The sequence below is a fragment of the Glandiceps talaboti genome, chromosome 3 (genome assembly GCF_964340395.1).
Source record: "Glandiceps talaboti chromosome 3, keGlaTala1.1, whole genome shotgun sequence".
Classification (NCBI taxonomy): Eukaryota; Metazoa; Hemichordata; class Enteropneusta; family Spengelidae; genus Glandiceps; species Glandiceps talaboti.
In genome coordinates, this window is record NC_135551.1 from 18,932,424 (window position 1) to 18,952,670 (window position 20,247).

General features: G+C 36.2%; 1 protein-coding gene across 1 annotated transcript; it reads left to right on the top strand.

The window, feature by feature from the left end:
• The first annotated feature begins 6,642 nt into the window (after positions 1 to 6,642).
• Positions 6,643 to 19,757, top strand: LOC144432549 (NAD(+) hydrolase PdTIR-like). The gene is made up of 4 exons (XM_078120786.1): positions 6,643 to 6,791; positions 10,383 to 10,598; positions 11,278 to 11,340; positions 12,707 to 19,757. Exons 1-4 carry the CDS (start codon positions 6,719 to 6,721, stop codon positions 13,123 to 13,125), a joined length of 771 nt encoding a protein of 256 aa, XP_077976912.1. The 5' UTR covers positions 6,643 to 6,718; the 3' UTR covers positions 13,126 to 19,757.
• Positions 19,758 to 20,247: the final 490 nt, after the last annotated feature.

Genomic DNA, 20,247 nt, shown 5'->3' on the forward strand with positions numbered 1-20,247 from the left:
GATGATACGCCATGACGAATATTTCAACAACTATATCTCCAATGATCACCGACCCGTTTACATTGTATATGTTTACTGTCACTTGACACTTCTTTAATGAGGTCTTCCAGTACGCGTTCTTGGTACCAAAAACAAAGATCGCCACTGTAATATTAAAATAGTTCGACTATTTTCCTGGTGACGTATTTGTTTTGATGTTGTTATTTGTTCACGAATTTTGTGAACTGGCATTAAATAAATTCTACTGATTTATTATTGATTTGCGTCATTCTTACTGATTTTCAATATTTTACCAGGGACGTATAAACACATATATACGTCCCTGATTTTATTTATTAGTTTGGGTCGCAAACATAGCACACATTATCCTCGGAATTGTGGTTACCAATGCAGTTATACACGAGAGAAATACACAATCACGTCAGCTTGGCTGCTTGGCTACGAGAGATGCCGCATACGTGGTTTCGTCAGGGATTTTCGAGGAGAAAATATTTTTAGCATCTTTTCAAGTATTGAAATAACTGCTCTGTTTATCTTATATCACCATGGTAACGACCAGACGTACATTGTTAGATTAAAATTAGCGATCAAAACGCCGTTGTCTGTAAACAGACGACTCAATTCTCTTCTCGGTGTGTTTAATTCAGTCTGTTGCACCCCCTGGGCTGCACCAGCTCTGTTCACACAAATGTTGACTCGAGGGGCGTATTTTACAGTGTCCAAAGAGATCTTGTATTGTTGTTTTTATACAACGACGATATTTCTAATAGCCATGTACAGACTTGTTCACTTAAAGTCTTGGATAACTCGCGATCGGGGTATTGCGATGAAATAATACACCATCGATGGAACAATACAAGAAATCGTGACTCAAAACTTTGAAATGTGGTCGAACGGAAATCAACATTACCACGGGTATTTGCGTTATGCTAATTTACACATTGCCACGGGTATTTATGTTAATTTGTGCATTTCGCCATACTTCCTTGCACAGATATTATATATATATTATCTGGATGACTGGTCTGGAACTCGCTACATTTAATGTGCGAAGTAATATTACATGATGCAAAATAGCAGAATACTATTATTGTAATTGATGTGTGCATTACAAAATGCCACGCTGTAAAAATATTGATATCAGGGGATTAAAATTATAAATATTGTTACAATATACATCGTAAAATGTTACTCTAATAAAATCAAACGTTTTAAATAAATTCGTCATATTTTCAGGAAAACAAATTTTAAGGCAAATAAAGCACTTCACAATAAAAGTTGTTTTTTATGTCAAAAATGTGATGAATGTTGATGCTTTATTCCGCAGCATTCTCCCTCCTCCTCCTTCTCCTCATCATCATCATCATCATCATCATCATCATCATCATCACCACCACCACCACCACCACCACCACCACCACCATCATCATCATCATCATCATCAACAACAACAACAATAACAACAACATCGCCCCCACGTGCACCACCACCACCACCACCACCACCACCACCATCACCACCACCACCACCACCACCACCACCACCACCACCACCATCATCATCATCATCACCATCACCACGTCCACCACCATCATCAACAACAGAGGTTTGGCGTCATCATGACGTCATCGCCGTTACCTTAATCTTTTCCCGGCTGTTGTTTTGCTCAAAACACTTTCGTTGAGTCAAATGTAAATGTTTTGAGACTAATTTTGGCAAAAAGACAGCAACGATAGAAAACTCGTCGCGTATGGGTCAACAAAACAACTTGATAATGTTTACAACAACTGTTTCCTTAATTTGTTGTTCCATTTACCCTCTTTTCGGAAATGGCGTTTTAATAATGTTACGTCGATAAACGTTTGTGAATATTTTATACAAACCAACGTACAGAAAGGCTTGTCCAAGCTGAACCAGCCCTCTGAGACTAAAATATGTACACATACGTTGTATGTTATTATCATCACTTTTATTATAATAATTATTATTACTGTTAATATTTTTTTTAGTATTACCGAATCTAATATTCGACAATGGGTAAAAAGGCATACAAATCACGAAAAGAAGTACTAGGCCTGATTTATTTCATATACTCGAATACGGATCGAGAACCTTCGATTTTAACGATTCCTTGTCCGCAAAAAAGAGACATTAGATTTACCAATATTCTGGACACTTCCGTTGTGTAGATCGTGTATCAGAGTATTATGTGCACTTCATTGAAGACGTTCCCGCGAAAAAATGTGCCAATGAGATATATATATATATTATATATATATATATATATACATATGTTGAAACGTGTGATCTTGGATGTTTCAAGGAGTAGGAGTGTCGACACCTGAATGTCTGAAAGACTAAAAAAAAACACCCTATCTGTGAAAATGAAACGAACGATTAGATGGATTGAAGACGGACGGATGTACTAATAAAATAACAGGCATAGTATTTTAATCATCATTCAGAAAATCGTCAATACATGTACAGTGAGAATTTATGATCTTCCTCATATTTCTAATTTAAGTGTCCTCTAAATTCGAGGATTTCTAAGCTAAGCCAACAGCAAATGAAATGAAACGTTTAAACACTTCGTGTACCTCGAACCATGAAATACCTTATCGCCAAATTTCTCACAAGACAACATTTTATCAAGAGACAGGATCTAAGCCTTGGCGACTCTTACACCCAGTATAATCATAGAGGGCGCACTTCGGTAAAATCAAAGGTGCCGTACCTGTTACCAGAAATAGCCACTCTCTGTTGTCCGTAACTACCAAAGATATTTACAATATTATTCTTGCAGTAGAAAATAACACATTTAAGCAAATTCAACATTTTATTATTTATTTTATCTTAGTGGGTTTTTATGTCAAGCCTGGGAATGGTGTTATCCACTCGCCACTGTTACCACAAGTAAACAAGTGGATTGTAACCAAATTAATTACGGTAAGGTTTTTAATATTTGGATGGGGAATCAACAGAACCATGCGTAGACTGGAGATGGCGTAGTGATTATTTGTGTTCCCCCAAAAATGACATGTAAAATGACAAATTTTTGCCCAATTAATTGTTGTTGTTGTTGTTGTTGTTGTTGTTGTTGTTGTTAAAATACAAAAAATGCAAATGTCCAATTCATTGTATAGAATAGCAATTGTAATTCTTTGCTTGAATTCGTTCATCAAATATTATAACATCGTTGGTTCTGTCGCAAGAAAATCACATTGGCTAACTCTGTAATTTCGCGTCTTTCGACCGCAAGGGGGCGGGATTCAATGTAAACTCTGATTCTTGGTAATTTACTTACAGTGTCTAATATGCACGTATTGCTAAATGGACCCATAGTTTAATGTTTTCCAAATAGCTATAGATACAATTGTCCATTCTGTACTCAGTTCCGCGTTGAAGTAATTCTCCTTGTGTCTGTGTCATGACCGGATCTACAGACCCCTCATGAATGGGAACATAAAGAATAAAAATTCAATTGAAACAGATAGATTCCGTGACATTATCGACAACTCCTATTCACATGCACCCTCACTCCTCTTTATATTACAGGCCTGTCTTCATCGTTTCAATTTCCCTATACGGGCATGACGGAAGTACTTTTGATACAAACACATGGAAAAAACCGTGTACACATATTCAAAAACGAGTCTACTACTTTGTGCGAAAAGTATTTGTTGTTATAAATGCCCAAGGGGACTTAAAAGTGAAAGAAGGAAATGCAACGTGTTAATCTGTCACACACAGTGTTTAAATTTGTTGTTCACTTTCACGTTTTAAGGTAATTATTGTGCCCAATCTCTTTTATGTTTTCTCCTGCGTTCACCCGACTATTCGCAATCGAATGATTCATCACTCACTCAGATCCCCATGTCTTTATTTCACACAATGCAAAAGTACACAGTTGTGTTTTTGAAATAAAATTATTTTATTCAATAAAGAATGTTCTAAAAACAACAACAACAACAACAACAACAACAACAACAACAACAACAACAACAACAACAACAACAACAACACCCGGAGAGTTGAGCAAGTCTAGTCTATGCATGATCCCACGTGGTAGAGGGCGCGATTGACGGAAAGATTGTGGAGAAAACAAGTAAGGTATTGGCTTGGTTTTTACTGTATCAAAAAAACGTACAGGGAAATCAACCTTATTACCTCAGATTTGCTAAAAAGCAACTATGAAAACAATAACTTAGAGGAACATCTGTAAAAATTACAGCTAAAACGATGTTAGCTTGGTGTTTCAATCATGATGTGACATTTTCATTCAGACAACTTCTAATGCAAAAGAAACAATTACATAGGTGCCGCGCACAGTGAGGTGTAGAAGTAGAGTCATGTTAATATGTTGATTATCAGTTAGATGTGTAATGTTTTTCATTACAAGTCTGTTTTTACGTTACTGTAAAAGAATAGCTATGCCTATCAGTTTTATTAATGTGATTGGGCAAATGATCCTGCTGTGTTTATTGTGTCTCTGTTATATATTCTAGAGTTCAAATGTGTATATCTTTGTGTCAAAACGTAATGTACCATGAGTGAAACACCAAGCCAACATCATTTTAGCTATAAGTTTTAGTTACCCCCATTGTTACATGACGTACACCTATTATTAAATTATTCTGCAACCATGTTGATGTTGATTAAAATTAGCATTGTTATCCTTTTCCAAGATCATTGATGACGTCATTCCTATATAGCTAGTAGGGTAAAAACACACACACACACACACACACATACACACACACGCACTCACACACGCACACACGCACACACACATACATACACACACATACACACACGCACACACACACACATACACACACACACACACACATACACACACATACACACACGCACACACACACACGCACGCACGCACGCACGCACGCACGCACGCACACACACACACACATACATACATACATACATACATACATACATACATACATACATACATACATACATACATACATACATACATAAATACATACATACATACATACATACATACATACATACATACATACATACATACATACATACACACACAGACGCACCCAAACACACTAACACTCACATATTTATTTTACCTGTTTGATGAATTTACTTACTTACTTACTTACTTACTTACTTACTTACTTACTTACTTACTTACTTACTTACTTACTTACTTACTTACTTACTTATTCATTTATGTATGTATGTATGTATGTATGTATGTATGTATGTATGTATGTATGTATGTATGTATGTATGTATGTATGTATGTATGTATGTATGTATGTATGTATGTATGTATGTATGTATGTATGTATGTATGTATGTATGTATGTATGTATGTATGTATGTATGTATTAATCTTTCATATACAGTACAGACACCATTTCAGTGCATTAGCACTGTTCTCCCAATGGAACCTGTTCCAAGATTACGTACACAGAAAAACAAAACAAAAAACAAAAAGGGACAAACCAGGACAAAACGTTACAGATGCACAGTGTACTTTAAAAGATATCCACTCACATTGCCAGACTACATTCCCAAGATCTCTTTTAATATCGATGAGTTCGGAGCTGATCTTATGGATAGGGGTAGATTGTTCCATAGAACAGCACCACTATAGTGAAATACCCGTTTCCCATATTCAGTTTTAACTGTAGGGATGTATATGCTACCAGTACTGGCCTGTCTTGTATTATGAAGATGAATTTGGTTGGAAAGATTGAACATTTCAGTGAGGTAACTAGGTAAGGAATATAATATCATATATATATATATATATATATATATATATATATATATATATATATATATATATATATATATATATATATATATATATATATATATATATATATATATATATATAACTCGGTGAGTATCAATCTGCTAAGACAGTGCTCTATACCGCAGTGGCAGAGCGTAATAGTTTTGGTAGTACTGGAACTCTTTCTTGGGTGTAACTCGGAGTTTCACGCATATTGCGATCATCAGACACTCTACACTATATATATATATATATATATATATATATATATATATATAATAACATCATAAATAATGTAATAATTTCATCACGTTTGAAAAAATAACTTTGACGAAGCACTCCCACCACGTAACTTGTTATGTTTCCATCATTAAGGTTAGCCTATTCTTGACTTGACATTGTCAATTGTACAAATGTACCACATATCGCTCTGTATCCTAACCAAAAAAATCAGATTTCATATAGACGTGGGCAGTAACTTTCCTCCCACGTAGCAACCAGTACTAGTTTGAAAGATGATAGTGTAACCAGTTCGGATTATCAGTTTTTACGTAGCAATATGTGTAGGCACAGCTTTAGTTCTGATAATACGTGAAAGGGGATTTTCTACATAACTTTTCGACAAAACACAACAGCATACCGTATTAAAGAAGAGTGGCGATACGGTATTCTGCACATAAGACATCACACCGTACCGTCACGTTTGTGGATTACCGCGTTCAGTCTTTGCTCTCAGAGCTAGCTAGCCAGGACGGATGTGTTGTAACATAAATACTAACAACTTAGAGGGTCTTACTCGTCAAAATCTTCCTGTGCTTAGGCGTGGTTTGACCTTTAGTGACCTTAAAACAAACCTACACTCTCTTCCACTTCCAGTGGCTTTCTTTCGGACCCGTGACTTTCCTTCGTTTTAATCCCCGTCAAATCAGATCTACCATGGCTTCAGAAACTGACGGTGACCCTGTCGATGATTTCATTATGAATTCCCTGGCCTCCAATGTTTCTACAGGTAGGTACAGATGGCGTGATTTCTTTATGAAAAGAGAGACATGGCGTAGTGAATCGCTGTCCCCAAACTCAGCGAGACATCAACCCGACGCGATGCTACATGACCCCTTTTCGGAAGAGAGGTCACTCCCGCCTGTTGTGTCCTTGGTACGATGGGGGTTTGTGAACAGATGACGACGTAATTCTTGTGTCGTAAAGTGTATCGGATTACCTGAAAGTAAGAAATAAGGGCATGGCAGTTTTTTTTCCTTATCCGCCATGGCATCATGAAATAAACGGGCGTGTGTAAAGTTGACATGCAAATAGGTTTAATATGGTCCCAAACTTCCGATTCCGGGGAACGGTACCATATTACCTGTTTACAAATACACAGTTCACTCACTCTAACGTGTGTTTTTCTCTTGCCCACTAAAAGAAAATTCATTTTTTTTAAAAATCGAAAATCATAAATATGTTTATTATAAATATCACGATTCGGACAAGAGTACTACGTGCACACTCACAAAATCGTGGCTTATTATTGTCAACAAGAGAAATTGAAGAACACGGTATCAAAGTGAATATTTCCAGTACCTTTGGATTCATTGATAGTGGTTTGGGGTAGGGGGTTTAAGTGTTCTAGAACAATCAGAACCAGAAAAAATAGAAATGAACCAATAGTGTAATAATAGTCAAAGCAGCAGTTTGCATGGATGTGTCATTTATTTGGGGACGTCTCATTTTAGCCCAAGGCAGTGTGGGCAGAGTTAAAGATGTTGAGGTCACATCCCTTGTCACAGGATGGGCTGCTGTTCTACCACAGACAAGGAAACATATGTGGTTCTATGCCAGTGCCCCTACAATAGATAGCCTGCAATCCATGCGAATGGGGGTTTTGAATTCATTATTATCCCCATCACCAGGAAGTCAAAATTGAAAATCCCCATTCAGCTGGATTCTAGGCTTACAATAGAGGGAGTATGGTACAAGCAAATCACTATGAGAGTAACAGGGTACAGGAGGAATAGTATATGCAGAGATTTACATGTTTGTCACTATTGTTTGATATTTATTGCTAATGGATGTCTTCGGCTGTTATCAGGTAATTCTGTAAGACGAACAGAAGTGCAAATGTGTACTATAGACACTAGTTGAAACATAAACAACAAATAGCTAGTGACCTGGTCACCAGTTTGTCATGCAGTGTGCCCTCTAAGCCAATGTAATGCGCCACTGACGTACGGTTCTAGTGACGCACCATAAATTGGTGTTCCCCTATCTCTTACTATGTGGTGACTCACAAGAAATCCCAGTTTTTTCTCATTTTGACTCACAACAACAACAAAATTTGGATATCATTAGAGGGCATACTGTTTTTGTAATGCCATGGCAAAAGCTTCTGCAGCATGTGTGGGTATATGTGTGTGTGTATGTGTGTGTGTGTGTGTGTGTGTGTGTGTGTGTGTGTGTGTGTGTGTGTGTGTGAGAGAGAGAGAGGGGGTGGGGGTGGAACTAGGATTTTGTGTCCCCAGACACGAACCTAGAATTGGAACTAGTTTTTAGTGTCCCCCTTTTATAGTTCCTAGTGCCCCCCCCCCCCTTTGAATGGACTGTATGTTTGACTGAATTGTAAGTTTATATAATCATCTACATCATTGTCAAACTTTGATACATTGTTCAGACAATTTCCACTGTCTATTCTGTCTTGTGCTAACTATTGCACAGTGATTTTAACACTTGTTATAAATGCAGAAAAGGAAGGTCCTTGTCTATTGTATAAAAATAACTAGCAACGATACTCCCTTTGTTCTATCTGAATTGTGCTCCACAATGTATAGAGTCTTTTCTCATAGATGCATGGTAATGGTAGTATAATTGCTAAGTGTTCCTCTTCCACTACTGCAATACAGTATTGTAGCATTATTTAAAAAAAAAATAGTTTTTGAGCATTGACTACTGTTCCCGCAAGACCTACTGACAGTTCCAAATTAACTAAATCCCGCCAAAAAATGGCTAAAGTAAAAGTATTGGGATTTCAGCAGGATCTCAGCGTTGTACCTATTTGAAATGTTTGTTGTGCTTTCACAACATTTGTACTGTTTTTGGTGGGATTTATTAGTCAATGCTGAGTAAGGAAAAGTCTGATTTTGGAGGGTAAGGCATAATGTATATGAATCCACTCCAACTTGCAGTGTTGCCTGTAAACTTTTTGAAAAAGCATCCTGCTGTGGTGTGACTCTGAGACAAACTAGTGAAATATTCGAATTACTGTTTTTGAACAAACTTGTTTAAAAATCCCGCTGAGTTACAAAACTAGAATCTAGTCAAAGATCCACACCATTTTTGTACTCATTTATTGAACCTCCCCTTCCCCCTCCCCCTCCCCTTCTCTTATTCAATAAACAAAATCAAATAAGTATGTGAATGGACTAGATAGAAAGAACAAAATAGCAGTTAGTAAACAACACATGCTAGAGATTATAATCAGAAGAGGTATAAAAATCAAACAGAATCGCAGGTGACATAGAGGAGAAGGAGTTTATGAAATTGTATACTACCAGTATTTTCCTGTTGGTTTCAGTGTTCAAAGATTTAAAATTATTTGTTCTTTCTTTCTACTAACCGAGTAGCTGTTCATCTTTAGAAACTTTGCAACCCCCCCCCCCCCCCAATATGATTAGAAATATTCGAAATGCTATGGTTGTCAGTGATTTATGATATTAGTGATAATATGTTGACATTAAGTGAAGTGTTTAGAAATGTAATGTCTCTGTTATCAAAAAGGCAAATAAAGATAACCAGATTGTTCAATACCCATGTTACTTTGTTTAAGGAGAATGTTTGATTTTTTTACATGTACTGTCAGGGATGTAGAAAATTTTAGCGTTGTAGTAATTATTGACGTAAAACTATTGTCGGAGCAAAGTGGCTGTGTGTGTGTGTGTGTGTGGTGGGGGGGGGGGGTCTCCCTCCCATGGAGTGTGAATTTTTTATTTTGTAAACCCCTAACTAGGCTTCTCCTGAACACAATTTTGTCAAATCAAATTGTTGATGTCACCCAATATTATTGAGGTACAATGAATGGAAGAATTGCCAGTGAGTAATTGTTCGATAGCAGCCAAATACACTCAAATATTTTACCATAAATTCTAAAAATTTCAATAAATATATCCATTTTCATAGCCGACTCCAGCTGATCCCAATGTCCATGTGTGTATATGTCAAATATAAACACATTGGAATACATTTGTTTGTTTCAATGTTGGAGACATGCATATATGCAAACCATTACGCAAGCCATTATGCAAATATTTATATGTAAATTATTATGCAAATTAATACCATCCTTGCAATATGTTCTTGGGAGAATACTACACACCATGTATTGGAAGTACATGTATTGGAAGCCATTTTGAGCAATATTACATGACTTTGAAGGTTTTAGCAACCTTCATATTACCAATACTAGACATTGAATTAATGAGAAAACATGTGCCAAAAGTGATTTGCCATTTTGACAAAAGTTAAAACAGTTTATTGAATGATTATTTGTATCATTGATATTCGCAGGTGTACAATTTAAAACCTGTTACACGTTTTTTCTTTTTTCTAGATGATCTTGGAAAGATGAAGAAATTGTGCAAAGGTGACAGAATCTTACCAGAAGATGAACTAGAAAACATGTCAAATGCTGGAGATCTGTTTCCACGCTTGAAGGGGAAAGGAAACTGGGCTAAAAATGATGTTGAATTTCTAGTTGATTTACTGACAAAGTCTGAGAGAGTAGATTTGGCAATGGAACTACAGCAGTATTGTGGAGCATTGAAATGTGAGTTGACAATGTTTACAGTATACTATTACAGAACCCCAGGACGCATGAAATCAGGTGGGGTGTTTGTAGTGTTTCTGTGACTGTCTGAGTGAAAGTGCAGCAGACAACACCACAAGTACTGGGCATGAGTGCAAATATCCTTGAATATCCAAACTGGCTCTCACGCACCATGAGGTTCTGTTATTATTACATACATACATACATACATACATACATGCATACATACATACATACATACATACATACATACATACATACATACATACATACATACATGGATATTTGTTCAAAACCAAAATCAGAAGTAGGTTTTCTGTTAAAATTAAAATCATAGGATGCAATCACACATTCTTGTACAAGGAATGATTGTGTACTTTTTGCATACAGGTATGCAATAGTATTTTCAGCATTGCAATGCAGTGCAACTGATGCTAGTATGTACATGCACCAGTGCAAGTGATATGACCAGAACCCTATGACACATACAGTAAGTACAGCATACTCGGAGTATTTGCACTTTTGCAATGCTATCTGTAGCAGGCCATGAACATCGCAAAAGGCGACTATCACCCAGAAAAAACAAACAACAAAAAACGATGGCAATAGAGGTAAAAAAGACATCTAGCTGCTTTCACCGCATCAGATTTTAATCAGATTGATGTATTCTTAACTTTAGTAGGTGAAGAGAAGACCAAGGAGGAACCTTTACCACCAACAAGACGCCCATCAGAAACCCCAGGTAAACACATACATTTAGATATAGTGATAATGATAATGTGTTGTTTTTTCATAGCCTCTAACGGCCGATTCCAGATGTTTCCAAGAGGTAAGGGGTAAGTTTACTATACAGGAAGTCTTGTGACCATACGTTCATTTTCAAGGTCACATAAATTTGCACAAAACTTTGCTATAGAACAAACTAGTTAGGGACTGAGTCTTCTATGAAGGCTTGTATATAGTGATTACCCAAGCAGTGCTCAAAGCAAATAACAATATTCTCCTGGTATTAGACCAAGAATGATAGATTTAAAAAAAAAAGAAGAAGCATACATCGTGTCATTCTCACCATTTCAGAATCCCTTCCCAACTTACAGAAAGAAAAGAGAACAAGGCAAACGAAGGACAAAATAGCTTGCCATTGCAGCCCACAGTAAAGTTACGATGAGTAACACTGAAGTAAAGCACTTTCTCTGTGTGTTACAATCGTTTATAGCATTCACATCAAGTGTAAAAGTATACTGTTTCAATTGGTTTATTTACAAGCCTAGCATGTGGCCTTTCTAATGTGGTCAATTGGCAAATGAAACAGTATACTTCTACACTTGATATGGATGCTATAAACATACAGTGGTACATACAGAAAATGTTTTACTTTGGTGTTATGGGTTGTACTTCATTTAGTCACTGAGTCATGAATGTAAAACAAAGTGCAACATAACTCGTTCTCATTCATCTTTCGATCGCCATTCACGAAACTTCACATATATGGTTTTGTCAGGGGACACTTAGTGAGTTCGAATTGAGTGAGCAAACAATTTGGATGATTGATGGGCGGATAATCGATGTTTTATTGGAATGAAATGAGAATAACTATCAAAAGTCAATATGGCATCACAATATGGTGATTGACTAATTGACCTTACAGAGACTGCAGTTTGCAGTACAGGTAACCATTTACCTGTTAATGGTATCTGACTGAATTGATTTAAGATATGGTAAGGTATTTCCCCAATAATTTTCTTCGTTTAGCCAAGGAAAATATGTGTGACCTAAGGGGCCTTTGTCACTATGAGTCGCTAGACAAGTAGTGACAACCCTTAGGTCACGAGTATTTTACGGCAGAATGAAGAAAAATGTTGGAGAATAACATAATTCTACCAGCGCCAGTAATATCAATGAAAAATCGGGGAAGGTAATGGCAATTTTGAACATTTGGACTCATATTTTGAACACACCAGAACCAGTGATGTAGACACGTGTTGTTGTGACATAGACATGCGTTGTTAAGACGTAGAATGACCAAAGTATATATTCCATATTTTTTTGTTCAACTTGGCTGATGCATGGTATAATGTAATGTTGTTTCTCTTCTATTTAATTTTAAGACTATGACGCATACGTGTCGTTTGCTGATCCCGACAACAACTCTTACGCCCAGCCATTGGTGACTGCTCTGAAATCTCAAAAATGCGGCGTCTACCTGGACAACCGCAACTCATCACCATCCCCTGAAGTGAGAGATAAGTTGACTCATATCCTTATCAAGAGCAAGATTCTAATTTTCATCATCTCAGAGAAAGTAGTCAACAGTGGGTATTGGTCCAAGGAAGAGCTTGGTTCGTACCTACAACTCGGTATTCCGATCTTTCCCATCTGGATCGGAGTCACCAAGGAACAGGTCAAGAAGTTTTCACCTTATCTAGCTGGGGTGCTAGCAAATTGTTATGGTGCTGAGGAGCAGATAAAGGAAGAAGTGTTATTGTCTTTAGCAAAGACAATCAAAGAGAAAGCTGACTGTCTGTAAGATAAATGTATAGAATAAGTATACATTTCATTGTCGTCTGCTGACATGAAATTATTACCCACCCCTTGAGTTATGAGAGTTCATGATTGAGGAGCATGTATCAGTTGTTTAACCTTCACAGGCAGAAATATGTTACAGGTACAGTTAGTTGATGGCAAAGTTTAGTTGAGACAGATTAAAAGTGTGACAGTCATGAATGAGTTTAGCTAAATAAACCTTTCCAAATGAACAGCGCACTCTAGTGTTACAGTATGGGAGCACTTTGTATGTCCCAGAGGTTGAACCTAAAAGGGGACATTGTACATTTCTGATATATTATAAAAACTCCAAACTAGCATTTTACAAAGAATTTGATTTCTCAGTAATATTCAAATGAGATTGATTGCAGCTTATGACTATGCCTGCAAGTTTAAACCACCAGAGAACACCAACAGCTAGCAAACTAAACTAAAACTACAGAGGGCGCTATTCACTGGAAAGGTAAAATATTTAAATGATTATGTATAGTGGCTTATTACTATGACTGCAAAAATTTGTCAACTGGAGTGTCATTAGCAAGCTAAATTAAACTCCATGGAAAATAGAAGTCACCAGCGGGCACGCTTTATTAAGAAGGTGAGACCCTAGAAGGATAAGTTATACATGTATTTGTAAGGGCAAACCTTCAGAAGGTGCTCATTGTTGGTGACATTCATGGCTCCTATCCAGATTTTAAACAAAATTTGCAATTTTGTACATTTTTAAACTTTAAGTGTGCAGGAATAATTCCATAAATTCAATGCTCAGAAGAGAGCATTCGTTAGATAAGTTTTGTGTCATTGTCACTGAAATAGTGCTTGAAATTGACCTTGTTTGTTTGTTTGTTTATAGTTATTTGCTCGTGTATGAAATGAAACCAAAGTATGTTTATTGTAATCAAAATAGAGCATTAGTCAGACATTTATTAGTAAACTAGGCAAAGCCTGTTAATCAACAGACTATTTGAAAAGAGGAAACATGTTCTTGATAATCCTTCCGACAAGAAGTCGAATTTGCATCAAGACTTGTATTATTTGATAAAACTACACATTATGTAACTTATGAAATAGAAACTGTGTTCCCTGAAAGTGGGAAGGATGACAGAACTTTAGCAATAGTGTGTTTTTGTATAACAATAATGGTAACTAAGGGTATGTGGCTGAAGAGAAACCTGAAATACACTCCAATGCAAGCCTTAGTAGGCCATTTTCAAACCCACCATATTGAATGATGCATTGTGGGAAAAGCTCATTCCATTGATAAACACATCACTGTAAACACGGTAGCCTTGGTTCACCCAGACAATTTTAGAGCCACCATATTGAATGATGCATTATGGGAAATCGTATTATTCCATTGATAAACACAGTGGTAAACAAATTGTCACATTGTTGATGATAGTAACTAAGTTTACAAGAGTGAAGTTGGAAACCTGAAATACTCCAATGCAAGTTTTAGTCACTTGCAAACAGCCATATTGAATGGTGCATTGTGGGAAAAACTGTCATTCCATTGATAAACACAGTTGTGAACAAATTGTCACATTGCAAATAGTCTAGTGTGATAGTCTGGTTACCTAGACAATTTCCCCAGATTTGGTAGTACTCAAACTACAAATAATCCCATAATCCTTTGCATCTGGGCATGCTCAGTTTGAATTACAAGATAATTATAACAGTGTCATTTCAAAAACACAAACCATATCCATGCATTTCTGAAGGCACACGAAAAGATATATTTGTTGTCTTAGCTTGCTTTAGAAGCTAATAAAATGTAAAGCTTTGTTCTGGGAGAGATGTCATGGCAATTAGGAACACAACTGTTTTATGGCATGTTTTTAATTTGATTTAAATTTATTCATGAATGACACCTGACACACTACGTCAGGGTCATACAAAGTTCATGAAATATTAATACGATGTAACTTCCAAATATTGTGTAACTTCCAGTGTCAAAATCCCTGCACCGTGCTCACCCCTGGCCATGAAATATATACAACCACCACGTCAACCACTAAACTTTACACATACATTTCCTAAATCCTAGTTTTCCATTCTTACAACCCAGAGGACATTTTATAAGCTAGCATGACAAAAAAATAGCGATGTGTCTTGGACCATGCTGTAAACAAGCCTGTTGTTTACAACTATGTGATTATCTGACTAGTTTTCCCAGTATTCACAAATTAGATTACAGATACTAGAAGTTTTCTCGAAATTTTATTGTATAAGGGCTGTGCATACACCCCTATTATAATAGTAAATAATAATAATGTTGGTTTTTATATACCGGTAGCACTTTCCCACTCTGTGCTCAAAGCGCTTTACAAATATTACCCCTGACACAGATCTAGAGCAACACAACAGCCCTTTACTTCCTCAACTCCTTGGGTAGCATACAATCCATTGCAGCCTCTATAAGCGCATATGATTAAAGCATTCACATTGTAACCTCTATCTTACCAGGTCCCCAATTATAGGCCTGGATTGACTGAGGCATAATCGTGGTTCAAATCTTGCCCAAGGACTTTAGCCATTCAGAAACATGGCAGTTGGCTCATGTCAACTTAATAACTAAAGGGGGACCAAACAGTAATTTTTCACAAAAGTTGGATGTATTTCCTGTTCTCAACTATGAAGCTTATTTTTTTATATTTTGGAAAGAGAATTCCTTTTTGCGTTTTTTTTAAGAACATATTTTTGTTACAGTAATATGACTATGAGTCATGTCAGGAAATATGCTTAAGCAATTTTGTTTATTAAGCGATTTTGTTTATTTACTTATATTTTCTTAACTAGTTATAGTCCTTTGACCAGTATCTTTGCTTCTTTTGAAAAATGAGCAAAGAGAGACAGTATTTTGTTGTGAATACAAACCAATATGCCACATTCCAATTATATAGAGAGATAACAGATATGGTTTGGTCATTTGGAGCACTGTTAGGGCCAGAATAGTTGCGTGTAGTAGCCTTAATACAACAGACATGAATGAAATTACCACTAATTTCTGGGTTGTTCTAGCCTGTTGACAGCGCTAGTGGTGTTCAGTTTATAACATGTATTCCACTAGAATAGCCAGTTTACAGCACTAGTGGTACTACATTTGTATCTCATATTTCACGCTTGTCATAGCTGGTGTTACGATTTGAAAATTTCTGTGCCCAATCAGGTTGTTGGTTAGCAGGATGTCCCATATGACTGTGCTATTGTAATGAATGCACAAGTTAACATCAACAAACACATAATGCAGGTCATTGTCTTGATATACCTGATGCATCACTAAAAAATTCTTTTTTACCTGACTGGTTCCTGGCCAATGTGGTGACAGAAAGAGAAACAACCATGTGTTTGGAGGGAAATGGATCACAGGTGGCATAGCGAACTTTGTGTGCAGCGCACATGTGCAGTGCGATCATTTACATACAACTTACATGTAATTATGTAAATTTCGATTCTGTTATAAATGGCTTTTGGGGTGTGTTTATAAAATACAAGCTTTTTGCAAATCGTATACCAACTATGGCATATGACATAAACGGATATACCACTATATCCGTTAACAGGCTAAATGGAGTACCACTATTACCATAAACAGGCTAAACGGCGTACCACTAGATCTGTAAACAGGCTAAACGGAGTACCACTAGATCTGTAAACAGGCTAGCGTTGTTCTCAATGTACTGTTTAATTAGTGACTTCCAGTAATCAGAATATGTGTTACCACTACTTTATTGCGCCTTTACAGCTTCAGGCATTACTACACGATAAGTAGGTGTAAACAAATTTCACCCTCATTTTGCCAAATCATGTGATCCCTACGTGTGAAATCACTGCAACTTTAGTAACCAAAATGTTATTATGTGAAATGAAATGATAAATTATCGATGTAAATGCAATGAAGCAATGCACAACAATATTATGCAAGTCCAATGAATATTCTGCATTGATAAATGAGTCGTCATCATTACACTAAGCAATGTTCATGCATATAATTAACATAAATTAATACAAATGAGCTCGAGATGGATGTCGAAATTAATATCTTATGATTATTTGACTGTCAAAGATTATGACAGAACCCTATTGACATGTGAGTGCAAGTGGAGTGTACTAACAGAAAACACTGCAAGCACGAGTGCACATACCACATACTCACGTGGCACGGTGTTCTGTTAACAGTACATATCTGAAACAGCAAGAAGAAATGTTTAATGTAGAATGCACCTTGGAAATAAACTATTTAAACTTTTGCTGTCACTTTCTTCAAGAAAATGCCAACCTATTCTCAATTAAAGTCAAAAGGAAAAAAATCAGGTGTCACCGTACAAATTTTTGAAAAAGAGAACAAAATGTTATCAAAATTTGGTCATTTTAGAATCCAATATGGCCGCCGAATACTGTTTAACTCTGTGGAAAACTAAAAGACTGTTGATTTCCTTGAAAACAAGGCGATAAGCCCCAAATTTCTTGTATTATTGAAAAGGACCAGGAAGAAGCTTCCATATGGCAAATATTGGTGAAAGTGGAAGAACTTTGAACTTAATTATTACAAAAAATTTACCTCAGAGGTGCATTCTGCCTTAAAGATGAGTTCAGTCAGGCTTATTTATGCCTTAAGTACACTTGGATTTATTATTTTTGGTGATAAAATCTCTTTCTCTCGACACTCTGTATTTCTTGAGACAGAGATTAAGGAAGCTTTAATGACATCAGCAAAGGTTTTCCCATATATCCTTGCAAGAAATGTTCCAAATGGCTGAATACGTGTAAAGTGCAGTAAAGCTTCTGTACAAGATTTCAAAGTTGAATAAGTTACCAAGGTGCTATTTTATCACTCAAAATCATATCTAAGTAATTAATATCAGTAATCAATACAAGTATTCTAAAGACAGAAATAAGTCTGACTGGACTTTTCCTTTAAGTTGATAGCAGTAATCAATACAAGTGTATTAAAGTCAGAAATAAGTCTGACTGGAAATTTCCTTCGAGCTCCTTAGAGAATCCAAGCCCATGTGTGTAAATGTCACTTTTGGGTATTTCTTGCCACTTGCATTGTCAGACAATTGCCATAGCAACTTACAGTTTTATCAAAGTTCTTGACAGTTTAAGTTTGAATTTATTTTTGTGATATTTTTTACTGTTATGGCATATTACACTCACATTTTTCACTTAAAAGTTTTTCAAGCCATTCTTCCAGGAAATTGGTCTGCAACATTTTTGCTTCAGAAAAATGTTTATCCTGTAAATGAACCATTCTTGGCAAATGACTGTAAAGATTTGCATGCAAAGTCATGTACTTTACATATAGTTGCATGCATATGCATATATTTATGTGATAATTTGCATATATTTTGCATACTTACCATATATCTGGTTTGCATATATCTACATAAATATACATACATTTGGATAGTGATGTGCATAAATTTGCATACTTGTTATGTATTTTGCATATATCTACGTAAATATGCATTTGTTTGTATACTGTTGTACATACATTTGTTTACATCACTTCATAAAAACTTCAATTCAGACAGATTGTGATTGCCACTAATACTCTTTCTTCTTCAACCACATTTTTGGGCAAAAGGAGAACTGATTGTAATGATTTTGTATGGGTTTTTTTCTCAGTTTTTCTTGAATGCATCAATAAGTACAATAGGCAAACAGATTGTATGAAATTGCCAAGAGTAAGCCTGGGGATGTAGTAGTGGTGCTATTGGGTTTCAATAAGATCATGTCAATAACATCATGTGATAAACTCCATGTAAATTTGTGCATGATGATTCCTTGGACTTTTAATATTTTACTGAAGATGTTATTTTACAAGAGTGCAGGTGGACCTCCTGATGTTATAATACATGATGATCCTAGAGGAACCTTATATGATTTAATGTAATGCATGTATTAGGTGGACCTCATGATGTCATTTTACAAACCTTAGGGACCCCTAGATATTATTTTACATAATCCTAGAGGGCCTTCATAAAGTCAGTTTACTCAATCTTAGAGGGACCTCATGATGTCATGTGACAAACCTGGGGTGCTCGTAGAGTTATTTCACATAAACCTACAGGGACCACATAAAGTCATTTTACACACAGGCAAGTTCTGTGTCCTACCAAATAGCGGAACCTCATGATGTCATTTTACACAAACTTAGGGATCCTGTGATATTATTTTACATCATCCTAGAGGGCCCTCATGAAGTCATACCCAATCTGATGGGACCGCATGATGTCATATTTCACAAACCAAGTGACCCTGTGATATTATTTTACATCATCCTAGAGGGCCCTCATGAAGTCATACCTTCATGATGTCATATTTCACAAACCTGGGGACGTCTTGAATTATTTCATGCAATCCTAGCAGGACCTCATAAATTTATTTCTACAATCTTAGAGGGACCATTAGTCAAAGTTAAATGTATATCTAGAAACCGAAATATCATGGGATACTTTATTGTAACTGATTGCTGATTTTTTAAAAACAATATATAGAGTGATGTGGGCCAAATGTAAGTTTGATATTCTATAAGTAGAATGATTCCAATGAAGTAAGCAATATACTTGTCATTCATTTGTATCGCAAAGCAACATTTCCGCTGTGTAACCAGTAATATGTAATTTTATACTATTGTTATGTAATAAAGAAATATACAATATAAGATGTTGTGGCTTGTGTTATAATGTGAAACACACCGAGTCTCAAAAATGTAGACTTGTATAGCAAAGAGCCACCTTAGTCGATTGTATGGGTCTAATGACCTTACTGAACCAGTGTGTTTAATTAAAGGCTGTTGGTCATACATAAAGACCGACAGGTAGCAGAAGTTGTTGGTCCTTATGGGAACCTGCTGGTCCTTACTCTGCAGTTTATGACATGTATATATGGCTACCATCACCCCCTCCCTCCCACACACACACACACACACACACACTCTCTCTCTCTCTCTCTCTCTCTCTTAACACATACAGATAAGTGAGAATGAAACAGGTACCATAAGGTCATATTCATATTGGTAAAATTTGGATATATCCATATCATAAATGTTATTCATTAACTTCAAATTTCAATCAGTCATAAAGACTGACAGGTTGCT

Bases quoted from the DNA above. Each gene is read 5' to 3' on its own strand.
- LOC144432549 (XM_078120786.1), top strand. From the start codon at position 6,719: ATGGCTTCAGAAACTGACGGTGACCCTGTCGATGATTTCATTATGAAT. The intron at 10,599-11,277 runs GTGAGTTGACAA...TCTTAACTTTAG, and splicing joins GTATTGTGGAGCATTGAAAT to TAGGTGAAGAGAAGACCAAG. The intron at 11,341-12,706 runs GTAAACACATAC...TTTAATTTTAAG, and splicing joins ACGCCCATCAGAAACCCCAG to ACTATGACGCATACGTGTCG.